The following is a 26,309-nucleotide window of genomic DNA, read 5'->3' as shown; positions in this document are numbered from 1 at the left end:
TTTTGTAGTTCTTCAGAGTTTAAGGTTGTGAACCTAATGGTTCTCCTTTGACATTTTTATGATGTAGTTCTGTCTTCCTCATTGTTTTGCTAATTTCTGTTCCCTCTGTCTCTCTGAGTCATGTGCTGTTCTCTGCACGTAGGTCGGGTGAGTCAGGAGGGAGGGCTAATGGGGGGAGCACATCGGGATGAGCAACACTCTGGACAGAGACACTGGGCAGGAGCAACAAGAGGAGAAAACCAGCCAGCTGAACAGCGATATGAAAAGCACCAGCTGTAGCCCAGGCTGCGGGAAGAGAAACATGCTTTTACTGGGGAAGGGGGAAAAGCGAGAGGAGTAGTATGGGTGGGAGGTTTGTGTAGAGGGAGGACAGGCTGGGAGGTCAGAAGCCTGTGTCACCATGCAGGTGTTACCTCCTGTGATTCGTCCTAATCTTCTCTGGCTTGCCTTCAGTCTCCTTCATGGCTGTTACATAACAAAGCTTTGCCTTCCCAAAGCACCTCATTTTTTAGCCCAGATCCTTGTCCACCATCCCAAAACTCACAAACCAGAGCCAGCAGGGGCACAAACATCTGGTGTGTGCCTATGTATATAAGGTATATATTTATGCAACACACATGTAGTCAGTATGTGTCAGAATATATGTATATAGATGTACACACATACATATGTTACACGCTAAGCAGGCACATAAAAATGAAATCATCGAGTAATTTGGAAAGCTAGCGTTTGGTGTAAAAGAAAAAGAGCGATTTCTGATTCTGGATCTTCTGCTGAAGTTCCCTACCGGAACGACCTCTTTCAATTGCAAAGGAAAGAAAAAAGACTCTACTATCAGCTTTCTTTCATTTTGACTTTGCTGTGACTTACTTCTTTCTATTATTTTAGGAAATGCAATTGTTTTCACTCCTTTCTGTTTCTGAGCAAACATGTTTTTTATCTGCTAGAAAATAGATGTCAGTGTGTACACTTGTGCTTCATTTCAAGTCTCACTAACAGGAATACATGCTCTTTCTTCAACTATGGCAGTGCACAGCCCAGCAAAGCATCACATACCTACCTGCCGGGCTCTGAGCTGGACCAGATGAAATGCAGACAGTGTGCCACACTGCCAGCTTTGATATAGACCGTTGTAAACAGAAGATATGTTTGATGATGGAGATATCTTGAAATGTATTCATAAACTTTCTTATTTTCAGTTATGTTGTATATGAAAAGTGCCTTTAATGTTTACTTTTTACTGGGTGGAGGAATGGAGATTTTACTGTTAAGGATGTGTAAAGAAGTAAAGAAGAGCCATGAGAGTATTTGTATAAACCTGCATAGACGTTCTTAATGTAATTTACATGTTCTGGAAAGAAAATGTTCCTTTAAAAAAAATTGTTAAAACTGAAGCCTTCAATTAATCTTTCTATGTTTACATTTATAGACTAGAATGTGCTGTTAATAAAAAAAACAACAACAACGACAACAAAAAAAACAACCCTTGTTTTTTCTCAGCAAGAAACTTCTGGCATCACACACAATTGGTCTGTCAGATTAAAGGCCAAACTGGCCATGCCCTGAGGCAAGAATTTCCCAAAAGTAAGTATTAGAGAGCTTCGTAAAAGCTTTCCTGTATTTAACAGTGAGAATACAGTCAGTAAAACTGACCGCTGTGAGTACAGGTGACACAGGCATTTTGGCCTAGAGAAGCAGCTCCCCAGGCAGGGGCAGGGTGAGCCCTCCCTAGAGATGGCCACCCATAGATCCCACGGAAGCAGGAGCCACAGGGACCTCTTTCCTTTTGCAGGGGCCCTTCTGGCCCAGGATTTTGGGGTGTATGTTGGTAGGAGCACCTGGAGTGACAACAGCAGCTCCCATAAGGGTGAAGAACTTTGTCCTGGAAATCGAGGGTAGATCAAGAGGACAGTTTGGGACATGCCTGCAGAGAGGAGCTGCCAACTACTGACTGAGATACACAGGGTCTCAGGAACCAGATCAATCTTTAGCACGAGACTGAACTTTGCCATAGGTTGCAGTCTCTATTGATTTCCTTCATTTCAACAAAAATTATATGCCAGCAAAACATGAAAAAAATTAATGGTATGGTCCTATGCTCCTGGTAATGTTTTTTCTCCCACTGGCACCCGAAATGATTTTAACCTCAAACTCATGTTTTGTCTGAACTACAGCACGTCTGCTCAATTGGTATTGATGGGCTCCCTCTACTGGGAAATTGCTATTTATGCTGTCTAGACATGAAATAGTTTTTAAACAATGTATTTTGTAATAAATATGCAATTTTTATTTACAACTGTCCATAGAATTGTAAAAATATTTCTACCTCTTCCCAAAACACTGGCGTATTTCCATAACATGCATGGACGGAAGGAGTTAGGTGTTGGTTTTTGTCTTTAGGGTTGGTCTCTGAAGTGTATAAAAAGCCTCAAAATTTTGAGTAACTTTGTAATGGATTATTTCACCAAGTAAAATTTTGATTTCTTTTTTTCTTTTGTAGCTGGAATCAAAACTTGACTATTTGCCCTTTGTTGTTCTAAAGGACCCTTTGTTCTTGGCTCTTTATCCCAGATGACAGGAGTCTATGACTGACATTACACAAGCACGTGGACAAAAACTGTTGAACAGGTCAATTTGCTTAGCAGCCGCTTACAATTACACTGCTGAAAGCAAGTGGAAAAGAGTGCTAGCAAATAGGATTTTAAGTGTTATGTTATGTTAGCAAAGTTATTTCCCAGGAAATTTGATATATGCTTCCATGAGAAATTAAAATCCTTGGTCTAAAAAATGTACTGAATCAATGATACTAAGGAAACAAGGATACCGTTATTAGATGAAGCCTTGTTATCATCAGAATGTCTTCTGCAAGATCCAGACCACACAACATTTTTTTTTTTCTCAGCAATATGCAGTATTCAGCTCTTTCTCTTTTAGTTTTTTGATACCAGACTAACAAATATTGCGATTAAGGTTCTGTGTTTGTAGTACAACTATCATAAAGGACACCAGCTATACCACCTAATTTATCTCTATGGAAAGTGATGAACCCTCTTACACTGGTTAGCCAGAAATTAGAGGAACATTTTGCTTCTTGCCTGCAGCATCAGCACCGGTATTCCCCTTTTCTACTAATCCAGTCATAGAAAGAATGACACACACTGACTAGAGCAGTGGTTCCATTGTGGCCTATCATCTTTACCTTTGGTCTTTGCATCAGTGCAAAATACCCTAAAAACCACTAATGATCATACTGAGGATTCTTCTGCCTTCCACATAGCTTCTGATAACGAGGGATTGCTGAAGCATCTCCTGTAAACACAAATGTCACTTTCATTCACCAGCATTCAAGGTTTAGTCAGGGTCTAGAGAAACATGTATATAAAACCCTTCTACTCTCCACATAGCAAGTTAAAAAAAAAAAGGGCCCTAGGGTTTTGTCACAACACTTCTTTGTGAAAACTGTGCATACAGTAAAGTTCTATTGTGGAGAATGATTTTATTCCACTACACAAGTTTAACTCTTTCTAAATAATGCTGCTTGCATGAGCTACATGTGTCTACATTGGAAAGTGTTGTTATGTGGTGCAGCAGAAAACATCTGAAAGATTCTGTCTCCAGCACTACACCACAGGGCTGATAGCTGGCAAAAACCAACAAAAACACTGACAAACTCTCCCATTTGAGAGATGAGGTTCAGTGATAAATACAGGAGCTGCTTGCAGAGAGCAGATGTGGTGAGAGGCAGAGCTGCTAGGCTGCCTTGGGGGCAACGGGGCTTGCCTGTGCCTTCACAGAGGTAATAAACAGCAAGTCGGAGCCAGGTATGCATGCCTTTCTATTTCAGCTCTCTTCAGTGTTTCCTTCAAGTGTGATGTACAACCAGTGCATTAGTTTCACATCTGTTGCTGATCAGAATCTCATGAATACAAGCTTTTTGCAAATTCTGGATATTGCTGAGCCTGCTGAGTTAACCTAGCTGCGAAATAGAAGGAGGATGTTGATCCTCCAAAATCCAGGCAAAACTGGTGCAGCCATGATATTCAGCTCTCGTGAGATGTGAGAGCAGGCTGCTATCACCTGATATCACCTAGCAGGTGGCAACACTGGGGATTGGAACTGGCTGGGTATTAAGGTCCCTTCCAACCCAAGCCATTCTGTGATTCCATCCAGGTTTACTGTAATGCAATCTTCAAATTAGGATTATAAGAGGAAAGTTATCTGCATGAAAGTTTTGGCTGATGGAAGAATTTAATGAAAATCCAATCTGGACTGAGGAGGATGGGAATAACGCATAAGAACAAATATTTTTTCACTCAGATTTATTAGTTTATAATATACGTTGCCAGGTAAGAAACAGCTTACAAGCATTAGCAAGGGTTCAGCCACTTTCTTATATACCCTGAAAGTCCTCCAAGAAACAAAACCAATCCGAAAATGAATTGTTACAAAGTGTAGAGGATGCCCTAAGCTCTTAAAAGGTTGAACATTCAAAATTGAGGCTCTAAAGTAATAAAACCTTTGTTAATTACAGAAAATCCCAGGAAGAATACCCAGCAGACTTTGACCCTGACTCATAAATTCATCAGTCTTCACTATCCTCTATTACCAAACCAGGCTTTCTTCATACTAGGCCTTAAGAAATTATACCCAAGGACGGGGATTTTCTCTGAAGGGAAGACTCACGTGTCAAAAAGGTGTGTTTATGAGCATACGGAAATTGTATTCCTCTGCATAGAAGGAAATCTTGCTTAGAGACGGTGAGATTTACAGCTGAGTTTAGATCTTCAGCCAGAGGAAAAAAATTTCCCAAGACCAGCTTATCACTGGCAGAGCCATTTCCCAATTCCTTTGTTTGGCCTCAGTTCATGCAGAAAGAAAAAATTAAAAGGATATATTGCCCTGAAACTGTGGCAAATATAATCAGCCCCGTGAAGAGATTATATAGAAGTGCAAGAGGCTGATCATCTCTGTTTTTACCAGAGGTTCAAGCAAGGCTCAAATTTTGATGAGGCAGAGCTACAGATGTAACAAGAGAGTCTTCTAGCTATGAGTCACAGCTGCAAAATAGAAAATGGAGGGAGGAAAGGCCACAACAGAGACTAAAGCTGGCAGAAAAACTGTTGTGTGACTTGGGAAATGGGACTGAGGACACAGGAGAGAAAAGAGGGACATCAGAAAACAAGAGTTATATTGCAGTGACAGTGAGGAAAGCACAGAGAAGACAACAACAATGTGTGGAGGAGAGCGTGAGGACCTTTTTTCTATCACCTCCACAAATTTGGAGTTGGGAGAATGTCAAAGAGAAGAGATCCCTGTTTCCATGACAACTCTAAGTCAGTGTCAGGGCCAAGTAATGGCTAATAGTTTATGTGTACATTTTCTTTCCCCAAATTTCTGTTTGCAATTAAAACAGAAACATAAGGCTTTGAGTGACTTTGCACAGCTCTGTAATACATAGATGTTCTCCTCCTAAATGAACACATCCACTGTTGTCCTGCTGCAATGCTAAATCTGTCTGAAACCCTCTAAAGGTGTGGTTCATTGCTCCATATCTCTGAGCAGGGTCACATTCCTAGTGGAAAAAATAAAGACGGGAATGTAGGAAAATGGTATCAATTATGCAGTTGAATTTTAGTTTCATTTTACAGCTTTGGGTTTGCACTAGCTAACAACCTTCTTCTAGTCAAAACAAGAATGCTCCCTCTGTTCATCACAGATAGTGTTAAAATTCATTAGCCCAAGACATTCTAGCCACCTGTGCATTAATATCCTTTCTCAATGCTTGCTTGTGATGGAAACTGTTCGTCGTGTTTTGTAGGTATAGCTTCCGAGTGTTCATCTTTCTGTGCTCTCCCTGGCTCTGATTTCTCTCCGATTCTCTTGTGAGACTTGTTCTTTCTCAGATGCAGTCTCTCTCTTCTCTCCTTCATGCCTTCAGGTTGCTAAAAGGCAGAAAAAAAATAGGAGAGAATTAAGTGACTCTTACATGATCAACAATATTTGATAACTATATTTCAGTAGTAATATATAGTAAAATATTCCATTTACCTACCTCAGCCAGACCCGCTTTAACAGGATGGGCCCAAACTCATGGCCCCAGTCAGTAACCCTAATACTCAGCAAAGGGCAACACACTTTTGATGATACTGTATGGGTTGTAGGAGGATGGTCTGCCTGGAGGGCAAGCCTGGGAGAGGAGACATGAGGGAAAAAAGGAGGCTCTGAAATTTCAGCCCAGACTCTGTGTTTTTCTTATTTCACATGATCCATCTTTAAAAATCTGAAAGTTGCTCACTGATAGCTACAAGGAGTGCTCTGAAAGGAAGTGTTGAAACATTTACTTAGAGAAAAACAATGAGCAGGCAAGGAGATGAAGTGGAATTACCTTTTCTCCACTTTTCTTTTAGTCTGTAGAGTCATATAAAGAGTGGTTTGAATGATACCCATAGGGTTCCAAATGCAAAAAAAAATAATAATAAAATAAATTTTTCAACACTCTTTTTGTAGCTCCATGTTTCAGCCCACTCCCAAATTTCCTTTCAGATCTCTATACCTATCACTCATTTCTTCAGGGTTCTGAAGTCCTTGACATCTTACAGGCTTCAGTAGTGACTGAGGAATGACCACAGTTTGGCCTAGCTGAAAGATAGATCGAAGTATAGCTCAGCACACCTTGCTGTGAATTACAGAAGGGTACCAGAATCCACATTTTAAAAATGAAATCAAAGTCAAACTTAGTGTATTATATTCACTATACCTATCACACAACTGACACACTCACAGACTTTCTAGCAGTAGGCACTTTTGAGAAATGATAAATAAGCGACCAGCTACTGGTGAGGGTTGGCAAATGAGGCAATGGGAAATTCCAAATGAAATAAATACTGAGCAGTTCCTACAAGGGAAAAAGAAGATTACAGAATGCACATAAAAATATAAAAACTGAATAACAGAGTTTTCATCACCATAACTCTTCATATTCCTAGAGGACTGAGCATGCAAGGACTGTAACCGTGGGACTGATCATGTAATTATGCTATTTATTGAAAAGAGATTTTTATTGCTAAATGGAAGGTCTGCACAGAGAGATGAAGACTACCTCTCCATGTGAAACTGTCAGTGTCAACAAACTAAAAAAAAAGAGTACTTCCCTTTGTTATTATTTGAGGCTAATGTCAAGTGTTATTCAAACACAGCTTTTCAATGGGATGACTGAATTTGACAGTGTTCTTCCGATACTTACAAGGGAGTTACTGTTCAATACCCTTCCCTCCACTGTGTGATAAAACAGATAGTACGTATCATAATAATAAATGTGTTAAATTGTCATAGATAAAGGTCATTATTGGCTACTTCTTCAATGCAAACCATGCAGAAAATACTCGTGCCTCAGGAAAGAATGACAGGGAGAAGAATGAAATAGGAAAAGCATCCATGCTGGCTGCATGCTCTTACAGTGAAAATATAGCAATGGCTGCTGCTGCAGATGTGCAGTGACACTGGAGTCCCAAGGAGTAAGGAGAAATCCCCCCAACACCATGATGCATGGCAGTCTTACAGATAACATGGCATGCGGTTAAACCAGGTCAACAGCAATGAGAAAGAGATCTGGATATCACAGCAAAAGTGAAGTAGACCTGTTTTTATATTGTCATGATGTATTGGCAAAGCTGTAGAAACCTCTGAAAATGTTGCCACAGAGAGTACACTGTCTCTCTTGAAGATACACACTTAGGAACAAGTCTAGACTGGGGCCACTACATCCAAAATGCTCATAGTAATGACATTACCAGTTTAACATTTCTTGAACTACAGTAAGGATCACATCATTTAAGAAATAGTAATTCAAGCTTATTTCTGCTCCTCCTCCAGCAAAGACACAGGAATTATACCAGGGATAAAGCTGTTCTGATTTATTTATTTATTTCTGAAGTCTTCTTAAGGTTGCTATTTGTTGTTACCTACCAAAGAAACTGAGCGTTTGCTCTTGAAATGCAATTGCTTCTCAAAGGACTCTGCAAATTCCTGCATGGAATTTGATCTTGTCTCTGGGCCTGAGCTGTCTGCTGAAGGTGTTCTGCTTGCCTTCTTGTGGCGGTGGCATTTGACATCTTGATCTTCTTGAAATTCTTTGGAGCCCTTGAGATGACCTGAAGATGAGCCTTTGGCAGAGGCATGAAGTCGTGTTGTATGGAGAGAGGAAAGCCTGGCCTGCAAAAGAAGATGTCTTGGATGAGTATTGAATACTAAAGCAGAGCACACAAGGCAGATTCTCTCTGCTACAGAGTACTCTCTAAGCAATGGTGCAGAACAAATAACCACGTCCAGGCTTCTGTACCTTTCCTTATTTGTGCACGAGAATCACACTGTCAAAGACCTTGCTTCCTTGGGGCAGCAGCAGAATTTGTTTATTCCCATTTTTTGAGTATCTAAGTTTTGGCACCCAAATAACCATTTGAAATGTGAAGTGTGCCCACTGTCATCAAGAAGAACTGGGATGCTTCATAATCCCAAACACCCAGGCGTCCCCTCTGGGGATGGGTTGTAGGCAGGGCTGTCAAACAGCATGGACCCAGCCCTTTTGTGGCCAGATGTGCCAGACTTTGGGTTTGATCCACAGGTGCTCCAGCTCTTATTACAGGTTTGAGGTCATCTGAATGTGACAGAAACCATCTCTAGCCCAGTCTTGTCAAATCTGCTGCCTGGCCTATATGCAGACAAGATGCTCTACTGTCCTGCTCTGGGTTTTTTAGTGGTTTCTTGGGCATATTCATCCTGAACTCACAAGAGAGCATTTTCAGGGCACTGAGGGACACATCCCTACTAGAGAAATGGTAGGAAACAGGCTTTCCACAATGGCTTGATGAGAGGTGTTAAATCACCAGTAAATCTACTTCTGTTGCATCTTTCAGAAAAATATCACAGTTCCATATAGGTAGACTTGCCTTCCTCATTACAAGTTCCTGCATGCAGCTGCTGGCATTAACTGAGGAACTATGTATCCTGCTGTTTGTTAATTTATACTTCCCATTTGTATGGACATATGAAACTCTTAGTTGTTGTTGTTTTGTTTTGGTTTTTTTTAATGTAAGACTTATACCTTCTAGATGCACCTAACATCAAAGGGTCTTCAGCTCATATGGTGCAAGTTCTACTTCATTTCCAGACAAAAGCTTACTCTAGCAACTAGTGCTATGGCTGCTGCTGAGAGTAGTGGTAGTGATTCCTACTATGCTATTTTTACTTTGAGGCATACTGCTACAATGCTAATCAATACGGCTGTGATTTCTATAAGGTCATATCGTATTGTTATTTGGAAAAGCATCAGAGCAATCGAATTGTGCTTAAGGGACAGGATTACACATGCCATGTCAGCTGTACAAGCTGAACATGTTCTATGTCATTTTAATGGTATCAGTGTATATTGTTTCCTGGAAACACACATTGTTACACACCAAAAATCACTGATATTTGTTCTTAGAGGTTTTGGAAAAACAAAAACAAAAACAAAAACAAAAACAAAAAAAACCAGGAGGACAGATGAAGCAGGAGATGGTATTCATCAATCTTGTTTTACGATATCTTGTAAATATTTTATATTACAAAGATGTTGCTTTTTATTTTTCCTTCAGAGACAAAATTATTGTGAGGCCCTTAACAAAAAGGCTGTAGTTTACATACTAACATAGACACTATGGTTCAGAAAAGGAACAGGCCATCCTCTGAAATGCAGATCTGTCTCACTGAACCTAGGGTACAGCTACATATACAACAAGGGGAAATGGCTTTAAAGTGGAAGAGGGTAGATTTAGACTAGATATTAGGAAGAAATTCTTTACTGTGAGGGTGGTGAGACACAGGAACAGGTTGCCCAGAGAGGTTGTGGTTGCCCCCTCCCTGGAGGCATTCAAGGCCAGACTGGATGGGGCTTTGAGCAACCTGGTCTAGAGGGAGGTGTCCCTGCCTACAGCAGTGGGGTTGGAACTAGATGATCTTAAAAGTCCCTTCCAACCCAAACCACTCTATGATTCTATGATTTTATGATCATCTAATCACATTACAGTGGTTGTGCCTTCTCTCACAGTGCACATGCACATTAGCATGTTACTGTCCTATGAACACAATCCAACAGAGGACAAAGGTCTTAATACAACTGCTAAGAATGAACATTTCATGGCTTATTACTAGCACAAAACAGTAGTCTTCTTTTATTTAAGATAAATTCTGGCAGTGAGTTTAGATAAGATCCATGTGGCTTTCTTACTGTTTCTTAGATTTAATACATGTGCTTAATACATAGATTTGGGGCCAAATGGATTGCATGGTACCATTGTTATTAAGAACAGGCCTGAGACATCTTTAATTTATGCTTCCCTTCCTGATGTCTCAACAGCTGCTGGAAATAGAGATTTGCTCTGTATCCATGCTCTCTTTTCCACCCACTACTGCTGCCTTCCCTTGCCAAAGGTCTCCGAGCACTGCTCCGGTGTCTGCTCTCATCCTTGCCCCAGTAGCTGCCTCATGTTTACATGTGGTGCCTCTTTAGCAAGCTTCCCTTGTATCTGGCTTCTAAGATCTGCCCTTGAGTAGTTCTTAAATTGGAGGAGAAGTGGAGAGGAAGTGAAACAAGGAAAAAGGTATGGGAAGGAAGAATGATAACTGTTCTTTTTATCAAAATATGGAATTTTTGCTAACTCCAGGAAAGCCAGGAGCACGAAGTGTGCTCTCAATGTTTGTTTCTCACTCCCTTTAGTACCCCCTTTTTCTGTATAAGCCTTTCTGTAATGCCAGTCATGTTTAGTGTCTGTTTACATAATAGGCAGCAGATTGTTTACTTACACAGAAATAGCAAAGAAACCCTCAAGAACTTGGTGCCAATAAGATTTGCCTATTCACTTTCTCAGTTTCTGTTGGAGACAAGATAATTTCTTCCATCTTTTGAGCTTGATCTGAGAGCTCAAACAGCTGTCAGTAAGAAAATTAATCTTCAGAATGTCAGTACTGCATTTGTTGTGTGCTCAAGTTTACATAATGACCCCAGTTCTCTAGGAATATTTTGGAAAATCTGACATACGGATTCTGTCCCAGAGCTTTCTTTCCTTCCAAGAAGCTTATAGCCAAGCATGAATTCCTTTAAAATGTTTCAGCCTAAGCTTCCGCTGATCTGTAGTAATGATATTGCGATAAATGTTCAGTCTGATTTTAGTTTAGAATAAATGTCACTACCTTCAACTGTAGTCGGAAGTTCTGCTCTCACCCTTGGCTGTTTCTTATCTGATCTTCTGTCATGAACAACAATGTCTACTTCCAAGTGCTTACATATATAGGGTTGTAAAACTCTAACCAGTTCTCCTCTGCCTGCGATGTTTTCCCCACAACAAAGTGCCTGGGAAGTAAACTGTCCTGAGCTGAAATGATGGAGGACAACTTGAATGCATCAAGCAAAGTCATCGACTTCAAAAAGAGAATCAGTTACCGTATCTAAAATTTGCAGTGCGCAGCAAGTTGATTTAAGCAGTTGAAAGCAGATGACTTAGTTCTCCTCAGGCTGTTTCCACATTCACTGCAGGCCCATGTCAGCTTTTCCAAACCTAATGCTTTTCAGGGGAGTGGAGGTACGAGTTTTAATGGATAAGCCTGGACTTATTGTTTTAGCCTCTCTTGGCGTGAGGGTTCCTGCGGCCAGTTACATGCTCTGCCAGTGACCCAGTGAGGGATGAAGATAAGTTTGTGTTCTTCTGCAAAATGGGAATGATCACAACAAAAGCACTTTGTGAAGAGCATCTCAGTGATGTTTGTGAGGTATTATAAGATCCTGAAGAAAAAGTAATTAAAAATATTGTTAGTTTCAGTGAAGCAAATCACAGAGGGAGTTCTACAGAGCTTTGTTCCTATTTTGAGAGGCACCACAATGACAGGAAGCCACAGATATCAGCCATCATGTTTTAGGTGAGAACAGTGGTTGAATGTGTTTCTACAGCATAGGAAAAACTACAAAGAAGACCAAAAAACTAATCCAGAGCTGAAAGTGATTTACAGAGTTACTCCAAAACACCTTTTGTGCCATAGTGCTAGCATTGTGTAGCGCAATACCAAAACACTCTTGGTGCAGATGCAGTGCACGTGGGCAGAAATGCATTGCTGCTGATACCCTGTATGCCAGCCCTGGGTATGAGAGAAGGTGTGCTGGCCATGCTGTTTGTGCAGCACAAGTTTATCTATCTGCACAAGAAACTTTTGCAAACAGCTGTGCGAGTCAGAACCTGCTGACTTAGAGTGCATGGTGATGGGTTGACAGTGGGACTAGATGATGTTAGTGGTCTCTTCAACCTTAATGGTTCTGTGATTCTATGACTTGTTTATAATCAGGACAGCCATGGTTACCTCCATTTACGACACTGACACAGAAGAAAGAGTACAATGTGATCCACTGAGGAAGTATTAAATTACAGAAGAGACATGGTCTGATCTCCGTTATTATTCCTCCTGATTAACAGCACTACTCTGACAAAAATAAAGTCTTTAACAAAAACTAATAAGTGTTTTGATTCTTACAGTAGTTATCCTTAGTAACAATTGTCCAAAGAGCACATCCAGGTGCAATAGCAAGTTGTGGCTCTGAACATTTTCTGAAGATATTTCTAAGGAATTATTAGTGACCTCACTTGATTAATTTCTAGATTTGACTTAACACAACGTATTTTAGTAGTTTTCACTACAACTGATTAGAAATTTCTATTAAAATAGTTTAATATAAAAAATTATCAAAATTTGTTATAAGAAACCCAAACAAAGCATCCTTTTTCATTCCCGTGGTCATTTTCTGGCACTGAGATTGAGATTTGTATGTGCTATTGAATATAGCTGAGCCAGAAAAAAAATGTGTGCAGCACTAATGTGAAGACCAGACATAACTAAGTGTACAGGGTAACTTTAACTGATTGAACAGTCATACAAAAAGTCACAGGCTTCTCTCTCTAAGCGAACTGCATTAAAGTTCTACTGCCAATTCACGGATACAAGTATCATTAGCAAAAGAATTCAAATAGCTTTTGATCAAACTGAATGTAAGAACATGCTTCAAATTAAATGTATGTGTACACATACAAATATACATATGAAGCTGCATTCAGCAACTTGCTGAATGGAATGCAATTTAAAGTACAGTCTTAGTCTGTATTAGGTGTAAAGAAATTATGTATGCATAATTCTCTGAAGAACAAAATTACAATATGGTAAAATTAATAAATAAAGAAACGTTAATAAATTTTTGTTTTAGGCATTCTGATGGAATCCATTAGCAAAACTATAGCTCAGAGTCTGTTTTTCAATCTGTAACCAAAGTGGAACATAACTATAATTAGTAGATGTGGCTGATCAGTTTAAACAAATGGATTATGATTACCCTTCCAACCTATTCATGGACTCAAAGAGTGAGGAGGTAGATTTGTTCTGTTTTGCTCCTCTTAAACATAATTTTTGAAAAAAGAGAAAATTTTCCCTGGAGGTGTTTAAGAAATGTGTAGATGTGGCACTGTAGGACGTGGTTTAGTGGACATGGTGGTGATGGGTGGATGGATGGTTGGAATGGTGGTCTTTTCCAGCCTTAATTATCCTATCATTCTATTCCATGATTCTATGTAAAAAAAAAAAAACGCACCACTTAGAACATGGCAGATCCAGTGGAAGATAATTTCCAAGGTGAAATATAGCATGACAGAAAAAGAGTTTGGAAAAAGTCACTAATTTTTTCCACAATATAATAGTATTGGCTTTGTTGCATCCATTATGATTTAGGGATATAAGTGAAAAATTTTTTGTAAGTAAACATAATTACTTTGGAAAGCCAACTGATGCACCTGTAAGAAAAAGAGACAGGTATGAGGCACCTACCCCTTTTTTTAAGGATTGGAAATATCTGCTTTTATTTGCATTTTGACAACTTGTTAGATGACAGCTACCTTAAAAAACTGCCTCTGCGTGTGAACCCTGTCTCCTTCCCCACTGCTCTGATGGTTTAAGAAGAAAGAATCTGCTTCTCCCTTAAAACCTTACTTCATAATATAATAAGCTTTGTTATCTGTTGGGTCCTTAATTTCAGGTTCATATACTTTAAACAAGGAGGGACCATATCCTCTAGCTTAAATTCAGAGTTACACCAGCAAGCAGCTAAATCCCAGAGAGTAAAGCACACAGCTTCCTTGAGAAGAGTGGTTGTAGAATTAGGTCAAAATCCAATGAATATATAAAGGCTTATGTAGAGAACATACTCAGTGAAGACAAGTTTGTGCATGCCAGATTTCTGAAGTATTTTGATCTCTGTCAAGTCATGCTTATCAGACAGAAAATCATAATACATAGTTAGGACTCCAGCAGTTATTGCAGCCTTCTTCTTCCGTTTTTTGGTCCCACATTTCCCGATCTTGAAGTTTGCTCATCTTCTATTTCAAAGGCCTCTGAGGCTTCTGGCAGGGAGCTGAGTTCAAGAAGCAACTGATTTCTGCCAGTAGGAACTGAACCTAGTTGACAACGTAAGCGAGGCAGTCTCATCCCATTGGATCTCTAGGGTTAACTTTTGGGATGTCCTCACTTAAGATTAAACATAAGCCACACACACATGCACACACAAAACTGCACACAGCTCTTACCGGAAGGGAGGCTCTCCTTTCGCTAAGGGATCGTGTTTGATGTTTCTTGTGGCCTCTACCCTCTTTCTCATTCTCATCAATCAAGCTGTGGCCCCAGAAACTGCTCATCCATCTTGCAAAGGAAATATCATCATCCTCTTCATATTCCATGTACAGACACTCCAAACTTGCAGCAGTGTCCCAGCCAGACAAGGAAAAGCAATATTGAAGGTTCTCACCAAGCCAATAGCCTCACACTGTTCTGTCAACAAGAGGAAGAGGAGATGCAGTTTCAGCCACTCTTACTGCACTCCATTCCCCAAAGTCCAACCCACTGCAGCCGTAGGCACTGTCTGAACATAAAGTCACTCCTTTCTCATCTATTTTCAACAAGGTTTCTTTTAATCTTTCCATTGCAGAGACGTTCAATATGATGATGCCTCAGGGAGCTGATAGGAAGGGAAATATGTTCTCAACTCCATGTGCATTGCAGTTGAGTGCACCAGCTGTCAATCCCAATGGAGAATTGCCCACAGTAACATGCCTGGGAGGTGTGTACTCTAACCCAAAGCAGGCTTGTGATTTTGAGAAGAGGAATTGACATATTGACCGTGGTCAGAAACGGGCACATCTGCTTGCAGAGGCCTAACTGACTTTGTGGAAGGCAGGACAAATAGCCCTCCCCATGCTGCCCTCCCTCCTGATCTCTATTGTCTCTGCTCTTCCTTTTGGTGTTCAAAAAATATGGTCTCTCCAGGAAGAAGGCTTTCCTGAGAAAAAACTGCTTGTTCATTTTTGGGTCATGGCATGATGAATGAGCTTGCATCATCTGCTTTTCACCAAAGCCATTTCATCTGCCGTACCAGGTTTATGGTGGGCCCGGCTTCATCTCACTGCACACAGAGTGTTTTGAGGATGTGGAGACTCTTGGGGTAGCCATGGAAAACTGCACAGGAGAAAATAATACACAAATCTAACTTTACATTGAAGCATTGGTGTGTGCTAGGTAGCCAAGTGTTCTCCTGATGCCTAGGTATTGTCTTGGAGATATTAGTCAGCACTGGCCAGAAGTATGCAAAAAGGCTTACTAGCAGTTTAACATTACGGACAATTAGTGGTACATCACTAAACCTTGCCCCTTATCTCTACTCTATTTAGCAATATATGGATGTAGCAGCAAAACTCTAGTTTCATTCAAGTGGGTGTAGATGTGAGGCCTAAGTTCTCCCAGTACCATACTCTGATGTAGGACTCTTCATTCTGAATAATACAGGTGAAGGAACTGATTGCTCACAGATACCTATGTCTGTTTCTCTTTGTCTGGGGCATATGAGACCATGAGTAGCACAAGAACCTGTAGCACATGGATATACACACAGCATATCCTTGGATGTCGCACATCAGAGCTCAGAGACACAACAAAACCTGCAGCAGGATGTGTTCTTGGTCAAAGCGTGGATAGACAGGAGTGACAAGAATACCTAGAAAATGGCACAGTAAAAATACACTTGAATAAAAAGAACACATAGGCTGATTCTCTAAGTGGGGAAGAGTACTCCAGGCCATATTCTGAGAGCCTAAATTTGTCTGCACTCCCTAAGGCTAGCAATCTGTACAGGTAGGGTATATGTGAAGGACTACCCTGGCTTGTAAGAAACAACACCTAGGTGGAATTTAGACCATCCCAGTAGGAAACTATTGGCCTGTAGATATGCCACTTTTACTGTATGGCATACGGTTCTTCTCTTCTGTCACATAAAGTTGGAAGTACTTCTGCTGTGCTGAAACAGGTGACAGGGAAAAATGGGAGAGTCCCGCTGTTTCAGCAAAATATACTTATGCAAATAGTGATAATTCACACATTGAGAGAGCTATGGCTTGAGCTGTTTATTACCAGGCCCCAAGACGTACTGAGCATCCAGCAGGACAGCAGATCATGCCAAGAAAATGTCAGGGCTCCATAAGAGATGGGAAGAGTGGGAAATAAGAAAGGAGCCCCTGCTGCAGCTGAATGAGTAAACTCTGTAGCAGTTAGGAGGTCAGGATGTCATGGTGCTAATGCCATCAGCGCTCAGGGCAAACCCAAACTCACTTTGGAAAACGATAACAGGGCTTCTGAGGGGTTTGCTTTGCAACCATGCCATTGTTTTTGTTTTCAGCACTTTTTTCCCCCTTCATAGCACTACATGTCTTCACTTCTATTCAGTTTCCTTTCTGCCTGCTAGGAAACTTTTAATCATGCTATGACAAGCGCTACCCGAGTATAACATGGCACCAGGGGCGGCTACTCTGTATTGTGAGCTGAGTGCTGCAGAGGTAAGTGGAGATAGGAACGTCAGTTTTCCCTTCCTGTCGATAAGGGTGCTGAGTTGGCATAGACACGTGAATATACAACGAATACACAGTTCCAGTACCACACATTTAATGATTTCCATGCCAGATTCAATCAATAACTTTAAAAAGAAGCGGTTACACGACCGCGGTTACCTGGTCTAGAGGGAGGTGTCCCTGCCTACAGCAGGGGGTTGGAACTAGATGATCTTAAAGGTCCCTTCCAACCCAAACCCAAAGAACGCGCTGCTCAGCAGCAGAGGACCTCCACGCCGACAGGCGGCGCTGCGGGCCGGGTCGGCCGGAAGTGCCAGCCTGCCCCGAGCTCTCCCGGCCTCCCCGCGTGTCCGGTGACCCCGTCCCTCCCCTCCCACAGGCGGCCGTGTGAGCGCGTCATGGCCGCCTCGAAGCCTGTGGAGGCACCGGGCGGCGGCGGCCCCGGCACGGGGCTGTCCCGCTGGCAGCTGGCGTTGGTGCTGGGGGCGCCCATCCTGCTGGGCGCCGGCGCGGTCTACCTGTGGGGGCGGCGGGCGGCCCGCCGCGGCGGGAAGGGCGCGAGCGAGCGGAAGACCCCCGAGGGACGGGCGAGCCCCGGGCCCTACGGCGGCGGCGTGCAGCCCGATGGGCCCGGCCACGAGGAGATGGTGAGCGCGTGCCGCGGCCGTTGGCGCGGCCCCTCCCCCGCCGCGGCCGTTGGGGGCGGGGGGAGGGGACAGGCGTCGCGCCTAACGGCCGGGTCAGGGTCAGCCTGAATAGAGATGCTGTCAAAGCTTGCATTTATCCCGCTGTGAATGACCTAGCTGAAGATTTTCAGGTAGAACTCCTCAAAAGTTGAAGGGCGACTTCATAATCAAAGTCCAAATCACGTGCGCGGCTCTCTTGTATACCTGCCTGTGGAAAATATTTCTGCCGTGCGCTTCGTGCGTATCCGCAGTCACAGATGTGCTGTGACTGTCATGTAGCACTGAAGAGAAGTCGCAACTGGTAAGCACACCTACAGTGTTAGATTTGGCAGTCTGCTTGGGTAAGAGTGTAATCAGTGCTCTTATTTTAGTTATGTTGAAGTTCTTACTGGCATACAGGAGCTAGTTTTAAACTCGGCTGACTGGAGCTAGCTTAGAGCCACACTGGCATTGTTAAGTAAATCCCATTAAGGTATTCCTGTGTTTTTTTTTCTTCTCATTCTTGTATACGACCTAGGTAGACTGTGCTGTCTGTCAGTGAGAAGGCTGCTTAGGAGGTATGAAAAGGTAATTTTTAACCCTTAATGTTTCAGTGACAAAGGTTAATGTCATGCAAGTGGTGGACAGGCAGTGATGGGAATGCAAGGGAGTGGTGAAGAAGGTGACAGCTTCCCAGATAGGCCATGATAGAACTGCAGTGAGCTATAAAACCTTTGCAGGACCTGGAGGCAGTCACTTGGATATAATGATTTGTTCTGAGCAAGCAGTGCACGGAGGACAAAATCAAACTTTGTTGTGGTAGGCTGCAAACAGCATCTGGTGCTCCTATGACAGTGTGCTCCCTGCAAGTGAGCTCCAGGTTTCCGGCTACCTGTGCACTTTGTGTAGCAGCAGTGACTTTACTGTTAGTTTATGTTAGCTCTGCATTTCTTGATTGTATTTCTGGATTGCAGTGTGTACCATCAAGTTAAGTAGTCTGTAGTCATTCTGTTGTTGAATGTGAAGCGAGCAGTAGTTTTTAAATAAATAGCTTTTTTGGTTTTAAAACATTGTGTGTCTACCTCTTTCAAATTGCTCCCCAACACAAATTACTGTTGGACTCTGTGCATCTAAGAGTAGGTGTATGGTTGAATGGTGTGACCTGGAGTTCCTTGAAGAATGTCATTGTGTTCTGCAAAGAAATGATGAAAATTACTTAGGAAAGCAGAAGAAGATGGTATCACATTTGCCTGATTATATATGACAATGGACTAGCTGATCTAAATATAGCTGCTGCAGAACAATTAATGTGGCATCTGCTTCCCTTAATGTGTGTGGGAAGGTTTGCCTTCCTGTTCCTCATATCCAGAGATACGATGTCATGTGGATGTCATGTTTCCACACACATTTTATTAGTTACAGATACTATTGGTAAGATCCTTGATTCGAAATATGATCTTTGCAGATGCTTTTCTTATTAACTACCTGCACTGCATTGTATTGTTCTGCCTTTCTAATATGTTGGAGTATTGTTTTTTCACTCAGTCAGATTTTGAGTACAGATCTATCTGTATGGTGATTAAGCATCAGTAATTCATTTCACAGCTTAAACACAAGTGGGAAATCCTTTAGAAAAGTCATTGGTTAGTAATGGATGGGTTACCAATCTGTACCCAAGCTGTGAGTACCTGTTTGTCTGGTAACTATTCTTTTACATATATATGCAGCGTAGGATTCGGATGGTGGTGGTGTTGTTGTTGTTTGAGAATTTAGTTAAATCAGCTTCTGCGTATATTTGTTTCTGAAGACACGACCTCAGGGTTTTTTTTTTTTTTTTTTTTTTCTGTTCTTTAAAAGTATCTAAAGTCTTCTTTGTTCTTTATGTGGCCTTATTACTATTTTGCATGCAGTTGAAGCTTTTCTTTTACCTGCTGCAGAGCCCTCACATTTTTCCCCAGGTTGTGTCTGCGCTACAGGAGACTCCTGGCATAGATGTAGTGGCCGACTGTGACTGGCGTCGTGTTGGCAGAAGCCCTTAGCACAGGTGCTATATTGGGAAAAGCTCCAAGACTCCTGACATTGCTTCTTTTATAAGCTTAGCTCCTCAACAATACCGTGAGCTGGTATTCTTGTACCAGTTAAGCATTGACGGTAAAAATGTATCTATCTCTGGATGTTCTGATAAAGGTCGGAAAACCATATTGCATCTGTTCGTTACCGAAGTTGTCATTATGTCTCATAGTTTGGATGGAATATGTTTTAACTACTCAGTGACAGTAACTGTCTTTAGATGCTCTGCTTTGTGGCGAATATTGGGATAACTCAAATGTGTTGGGAAGTAACCATCTATTGCATTAGTTCATACTCAGTTGATCTGTGTTCTTATTTTGCGGTTACTTCTTAACAAGTTTTTCCTTCTTGTGTGAGAGGAGTGAACGCTGGGTAGTCAGTGAAGTAATGCATTGGATGCTTCATTATTTTTTTTCTGCTTAGGTTGGAATCGTTTACTTCAACAAATCTGTGATAGGCCATATCTCACCCATTCACTGTTTCATCAAGTTTGTGGACTAACCCTGTGCTTGATATACCAGGAAGCACTGAGCGGAGATTCTTGAACTGTTTGGTCTGTTCTGTGGCATTGTGTGTTGCAGACAAAGCTGTTTCAGTCCACAGCTGGACTTTGCTTTTGTGCACATTTTTGCTCAGCATTTTCCTCCAAGCCGGGTATGCTCACTGGAGTGCAGTGCTGGGTGAATATGACCAAGCTTGTTGGCTTGTGGGATGCCACATACCAGGATCAACAGCCAACGACTATGGCTTCTTTCCAGGATCTATTTTAATAGCATTTGCTGAATGTTACCTATCTCAGTGCTGAGGCATTAAATCTCTGTATGAAAGAATTATCAGCTTTTGTCTAGATGTATTTATGTTGGTACTTACTCGAAATTAGTCTAAGCAAAAAGTGTAAGAAGTCCTGTCTGTTGCATTGTGCACCTGTTGTATAATAAATCAACCTACTGTAAGTTCTGTGTTTCACATCAGCTGTAGGAGACAGGTGTAGAAAACCTAAAAGTGTGTGTGTAATAGCAGTAGAGCAATTGCTGGACTCCTGGCAGCTCGGGCAGCTCACTTATTCATGGTAGGCATGGGTGACACTCATTGAAAAGGAAGGTGACTGATGAAGAGCATTGACCAGTTGTACCGTAAATTTGAACTTGATTGTTTATAATACATCCTAGCCTGAGCTCTGAATTTGTAGCTTAAGCTTATGGAATATTTATTCTCCTGGTGTTTTTATTGCTGAGGAGAGTCTTAAAACCATTTATACCCAGTTAAAGCCTTTCAGTGTGGTTCCGAGATAAGACTTGAAGTGGACATTAGTGGGGAAAAAAAAAAAAAAGATATTGAGTAGTAGTGAAAACAACGCTTTTTTTCATGCCTAATCGTATCAAGAGTGCCCTCTTGCTTGGAGAGGAAGAAAGCGGTCTGTACCACAGTTTATTTGGAAGCAGATGAATTGAGCTGGATGGCTGAGTATTAGTCCTTCCCCATGTTGTTTTTAGCAAAGGGCTCGTACAAATTGTACAAATCCTTTTCAGCCAAAAAGAAAAACTGAAAGTCACTGCTGATCTTTCTGTTGTGAACTACTGTCGTCATTGGCTGGCAGCAGATTTCTTGTCCTGCTTTAAAAAACAGTGTCCCTCAAACACAACCAAACTTGTAATTCATTTGTATCAGCATGGCTGGAGGTTGCTGTGCTTTCTTTGTGCAGCTGCCTGTTGCTGTGAAGTGGCTGCTGTTTGCACGGCAGTTTCTGAGCAGTTTGTGAAGAGAACACATTTGCTGAGGTTAGAGTAATAGTTAACAGATGTTGGCCCATGCTATCCCATCTTTAGAAGGCTGGGAATCTGCTTATTTGGTTAGCTAGATAACTGATGGCTTCTCAAATATACAAGTGTCCTTTGGCTTGAGGTCTATAGTTATAAGACTTGTAGTGAACAGTTGCTGAAAGCAGTCCGAAATACAGAGATGTGGGTTTTTTGTTTTTTTTTTTCAGGAAACTTCAGGGTTGCATACAAATTCTGAAACATTGTCAAAATATGAAAAAAGCATGTATTTTTACCAGGTTAAATTCTACTCATTTTATTGAGTATTTTGTAACATAACTATTATAGAGGCCTCTGAGTGGTGAGCATCCAGAATGTGTGTTAGACAGCAGAGTAAACCGTGACACATGTCAAAAAATCATCCTCCTTTTTTGGCTGTAATGGAAAATACGTATTTTGTTTTGGTGTGACTGTGCCAAACGTCTGTATGAAAACCAGGTCCAAATCTTAAAAGATCAAATAATAAGAAGAAAAATTGTACTCTAGAGGAGATGTGTTAGCAAAAGTTACTTTATGTTGGCATCTGTGGGTGTTGTCCTGGCTCTGCGGTGAGAACACCCTGGAAATTCCTGTGTTCTCTTGTCTGCAGTGCAAGTGTCAACCTGGGATCTCTTTGCTGATGTAATGTATTAATGCCATGAAAGTATATCTTCTGTCTTTTGGTGGGACAGAGTGTCACTGTTTTCACTGATGAGAATGAAATGAAATTCCCTTCCTGTTAAGTTGAGAGTAGAAGGAAGTCTTGTGGTTTATAAGCTCTGGGACTTTGAGACATAAATGCACCATTTTTGTTATTTTTATTGCACACTTTCTGTATGGTTTGTATGGGATTTGTTTTTCATGGCTATGAGACGTTAAACAACTTTTTCCATATAGATCCCTGTCAGATAGGTTTATTCATGATGCAGGGCTGTATCAGCCCTTGCGTGTAACATGGCAGCTATTTGGAAGTGGTACGTTGTGTGCATAGAGAGGACTATAGCAGAACAGTGTGACAAAGGTTGCAGAGATGCAACCATTCATGAGTTAGGAATCTTGCTTGCTTCAGGCAGTATAAGGAAAAAAAGTTTTCCTTCTTGCACGGGCATTATTAGTGACTTTATTACATGACAGCGTGTTGTTCTCTGATTCCTGCCCCTCCACCCCTAAATTACTTCCCTCATGTCATGCATGAGGTGGTGAGTGATCATTGAGTTGTCATCTATTTGATAATTCATTTCCTTGTAGCTCATTGTATATTCTTTGGGTTTACTGCTATTAATCAAGCGTTGCTCTGATAACAGCTACTAATTTTGATTTTGGGGTTTTCCTTTGGCATCATGTCCATACTCTCCAAGGCTCCTGGTCCCTGTTGCGTGCACATAGGCTTTTCTGAAGACTTGGTGATTTCCAGGAGCCAGCAGAGCACCCCAGAACTACAGATTTCTTGCTGCCAGATGCAGTTTCTAGCACTGGAGCAGCCATTGCGTTTGGCTGTTATACAGCAGTCCTCATTTGTGGTGTGTCCCTTGGCAATGGCAACACAGCGCAGAGCGGTCAAAGTGCATGGGGTGGAGCAGACAGAGCGGCCAGCCTGAGATGCAGGTTGGGGTAGTACATCCCTAAGCTAAAGGAATCAGCAGTGACCATAGAGTAGTAATTTAGTTAGCAATTTATCAGTCTTAAGAAGTTTTGATTCAGGGAACACGGGTCTGAATATTACAACATGGCTCGCTCATCTTGGATGTTTTTCTGTTTGGTACCAGGTAGCTTGGAAAAGCAATTAATTTCGTAGGTTATTTCACAAGGATATTTCCATTGTGGTTTGCTGTGGAAATACAGAAGAAAAAATTCAAGCTGGCTTCTGTGCATTTAGATTTGTTTGTTACATGTATTAGTTAGTTAAAAGAGAAGCAAGAGTTGCAGAATGAGCCATACTTGGAACATACTTGATGTAAATGTAAACTTCCCTTCAGATTTAGGTCTGATTTTAAACTAACAGTCAAATCTCAACAAAGGAAACAAATTTCTTGGCTCCCATAAAAGTTTTTGCACTCCAATTCTAGTTCATATATCCACGCAGTTGAAAGCAAGAAGGGGATGCAGTTAATCATCTTTTATCGACTGGAATTTAAATCACTAACATAAAAACTTAGAGAGCATTGCAGATTATTTGTTCAGTGAGCAGTGGAGATGGCACAGATGGCATTCCTGTAAGCCTGGTGACTGGTGAGGCGTTATTGAAGAGCTTTGCTGGCAGTAGGGATATTTAAGAAATACTCTTCCTTATACGGTTTCACTGGTAAGTCTCTCTTCAGGAGAATGCCTGTAGAATATTTGTGTTATATCTGAACACTTTTTTTTTTGTAGGAGCTTAAGGCTGGCACCCACTGTCTGATGTTTCTTATGCCATGGTTGGAAACCAGGCCTTAGAAGAGGCCTGTACTGCAACTTCTAGCCTTCCCTCCAGGTTTCCAGTTTTAAAAATCATTTAGATGCTGAAAATGATCAGACTAGCATGAAACAAGCAGACACCAAGGGAAACAGGTTGATGAGAAGATACTTTAAGTGTGTCTGACAGCAATCTGGGTATAGCTGGTGATGCTGGCAGTGAATGAGAAGCATGAAGAGAGACAAGTATGGTCAAAGAAGTATGGCATTTATGGTTGTCAGCAGGCCCTAGATGATCTTTTCAGCATGTATGATTCAACAAGTGAGAACTAATGAATCCTGCAGCTGTTATTGAAGGCATTACTGTCCCCAGTTTTGTACACTTTCCCTCCTCAGAGAGATTGATCAAATGGCGTGTGTGCTCAAACCTCTGTTTCAGTCTGGGGGGCCAGCATGAACCGACCCACAGTGTTTGTTGCTGAAGGTAGGCTGTGGAAGGGGAGTCAAGATGAGCATTAGGATCTTTTGCTGCTCTGTATGTCTTGAATATGAGTCATAGCCCTTTGATTAAAGAGAGACTTCTCACATTTGATTCATTGTAAAATGTATTTACGATAACTGGTCTGTGAATCTGGGCGTTACACGCACAGGTAGCAGTGCTTATTTCCTCACAAATGCAGGTGATCAACAGGCAGCACAGAACTTAGAGATTCGTTTAGCAAGGTCACAGGCTAGATAGCGCAAACTTTTCCATCCTCTGCTAAGAATGACAGAACCGTGATGGTTCAGCACTTTCTATTAGTGGATGGATGAGCAGGTTGTGTAAAGCTGTAAAGGAACTGGCTGTGAAGTTAGTTAATTAGCCCAGTGGAAGGGAGACAAAGCAATTGAGTTTTTCCAGAAAGTGTTTTTCTTAGTTCATATTCTACTGAGCCAACTCTGATCTCACAGGCTGTATGTATTTCAGTAGAAAACTTTTCCTATTTGAATTGCTTTGAAAGCTTTGTGGTCTTCACACGCTTTGTCTTTGGAGAAATAGCTCTCTCAATTTCAACAAGAAATCTCATTGGTTCTTCTGATCACCAGTTGCAGTAGATTAAAACCCATCTGGCTTTCCAAAGAGAAATCGCTGCATTGTTAAATATAATTGTAGTGAATCTTCTTAAAAGCTTGTCTGCTATTTCATAGGGTTGCAACTGAAATTGTTTTTTTTTTTTTTCCCCAATAAAATGGAAGGGAGGTTTTCAGAAGTCCAGGCTATAATTTAACACTGAGATTCATTTTATATGTTTGAAGACGAGCCCTTAAGCGCCTTGCTTGTGAGCACCAAACTTTTCTTACTCAAATTGACCAAGCACTTTTTTTTTCCTTCTCTTTTTTTTCAGAGCCCTCTTGATAGAGCCCAAGCAGCCAAGAACAAAGGAAACAAATATTTTAAAGCTGGAAGATATGAGCAAGCTATTCAGTGTTATACTGAGGCTATCAGCCTGTGCCCTCCTGAGAGAAATCTTGATCTTTCTACCTTCTACCAAAATAGAGCTGCTGCCTATGAACAGCTGGTAAGAAAGTAGTGAATTATATCTTTATTCTAAAAAGTTGAATTTTAAATTATGTATATTGTCACTTTTGTCCACTGAAAGATCCCAGGCGGTGATACGGGCTGCGTTCACAACAAGATGCCATTGCTTGCAGCTTTTTTTCACTTGTTTGTCGTGCTTTTCCACATACAACTAAAATTATGTTCTATTAACTGGAGTCTATCTTAGGTGATTCTTAAGTACCCCTCTCTTACAAGACAGGGTTTTAATATCTTACCCTCTGGAACAACTTTTGTGTTTACGTGTTAGTTTAGTTTCTCTTTACAAGACCGTTGCTTTAACTGTTGGGTGAAAAGCCAAATATTTCAGAGGACGCCACTTCAAAAATGAAATATCACAGAGCATCTACTAAAGCCCACGCTCTAGATTTTGCACGCATAGAAGTAATTACTTGGTAGCTGTGCGTATGTGATATTAGTTTTTAGAAATCAACTAGTATTTTTTCATTATGATATCAGTAGATTTGCTTCTAAGGTCAAGTTGGTGAGCTGTATAAACGAATGGAAAAATTGGCTTTATATAGTCCAGAATATCCAGCGAGAGACTGAATGACTTAAGAAATCAAGGCTTGAAAAAGGGTGGATAAAACCGTTCTTGTTTAATGAAGTACCACTTATAATACTAATTCATGCCATAATTAATGATTGCCTAAAAAATGTATGTGGTTCTTCTTTTTCAATTATTAGAAAAGCCTATTTTGTTCATTAATTTTGAGTCATAGAACGGTTTGGGTTGGAAGGGACCTTTAAGATCATTTAATTCCAGCACCCTGCTGCAGGCAGGGACATGTCCTACTAGACCAGGTTGCTCAGAGCCCCATCCAGCCTGGCCTTG

At 41.2% G+C, this 26,309-nt stretch overlaps 2 protein-coding genes across 3 annotated transcripts in view; one reads left to right on the top strand and one right to left on the bottom strand.

Annotated features, from left to right (window-relative positions):
• Positions 4,314 to 17,562, bottom strand: LNP1 (leukemia NUP98 fusion partner 1). Of its 2 annotated transcripts, XM_021399975.1 has the most exons (5): positions 17,474 to 17,560; positions 15,491 to 15,573; positions 14,649 to 14,889; positions 7,966 to 8,211; positions 4,314 to 5,942 (listed from the first exon to the last, which is right to left on the bottom strand). In XM_021399975.1, the coding sequence occupies exons 3-5, from the start codon at positions 14,796 to 14,798 to the stop codon at positions 5,763 to 5,765; spliced, it is 576 nt and encodes a 191-aa protein (XP_021255650.1). In that variant the 5' UTR covers positions 14,799 to 14,889; positions 15,491 to 15,573; positions 17,474 to 17,560; the 3' UTR covers positions 4,314 to 5,762. The 2 variants fall into 2 exon arrangements, with proteins under 2 accessions (XP_021255650.1, XP_021255660.1); XM_021399985.1 differs by lacking the exon at positions 15,491 to 15,573 and having other exon boundaries at positions 17,474 to 17,562.
• The window catches only part of TOMM70 (translocase of outer mitochondrial membrane 70), a 23,382-nt gene continuing 14,384 nt past the window's right edge, over positions 17,312 to 26,309 (top strand). The window contains exons 1-2 of the mRNA XM_021399893.1: positions 17,312 to 17,602; positions 25,263 to 25,436. Of these exons, the coding sequence (XP_021255568.1) occupies positions 17,354 to 17,602; positions 25,263 to 25,436 (423 nt within the window). The 5' untranslated portion in view covers positions 17,312 to 17,353. The remainder of the gene's footprint in view (positions 17,603 to 25,262; positions 25,437 to 26,309) is intronic.

The sequence above is a fragment of the Numida meleagris genome, chromosome 1, assembly GCF_002078875.1.
Source record: "Numida meleagris isolate 19003 breed g44 Domestic line chromosome 1, NumMel1.0, whole genome shotgun sequence".
NCBI lineage: Eukaryota > Metazoa > Chordata > Aves > Galliformes > Numididae > Numida > Numida meleagris.
The sequence above is the reverse complement of the archived record's forward strand: the minus strand, read 5'-3'. Positions and strand labels throughout refer to the sequence as shown.

Bases quoted from the DNA above. Each gene is read 5' to 3' on its own strand.
- LNP1 (XM_021399985.1), bottom strand. From the start codon at position 14,798: ATGGAATATGAAGAGGATGATGATATTTCCTTTGCAAGATGGATGAGC. The intron at 8,212-14,648 runs GTAAGAGCTGTG...CTTCTTTTGCAG, and splicing joins AAAGGAGAGCCTCCCTTCCG to GCCAGGCTTTCCTCTCTCCA. The intron at 5,943-7,965 runs GTAGGTAACAAC...TCTGCCTTTTAG, and splicing joins GCAAACGCTCAGTTTCTTTG to CAACCTGAAGGCATGAAGGA.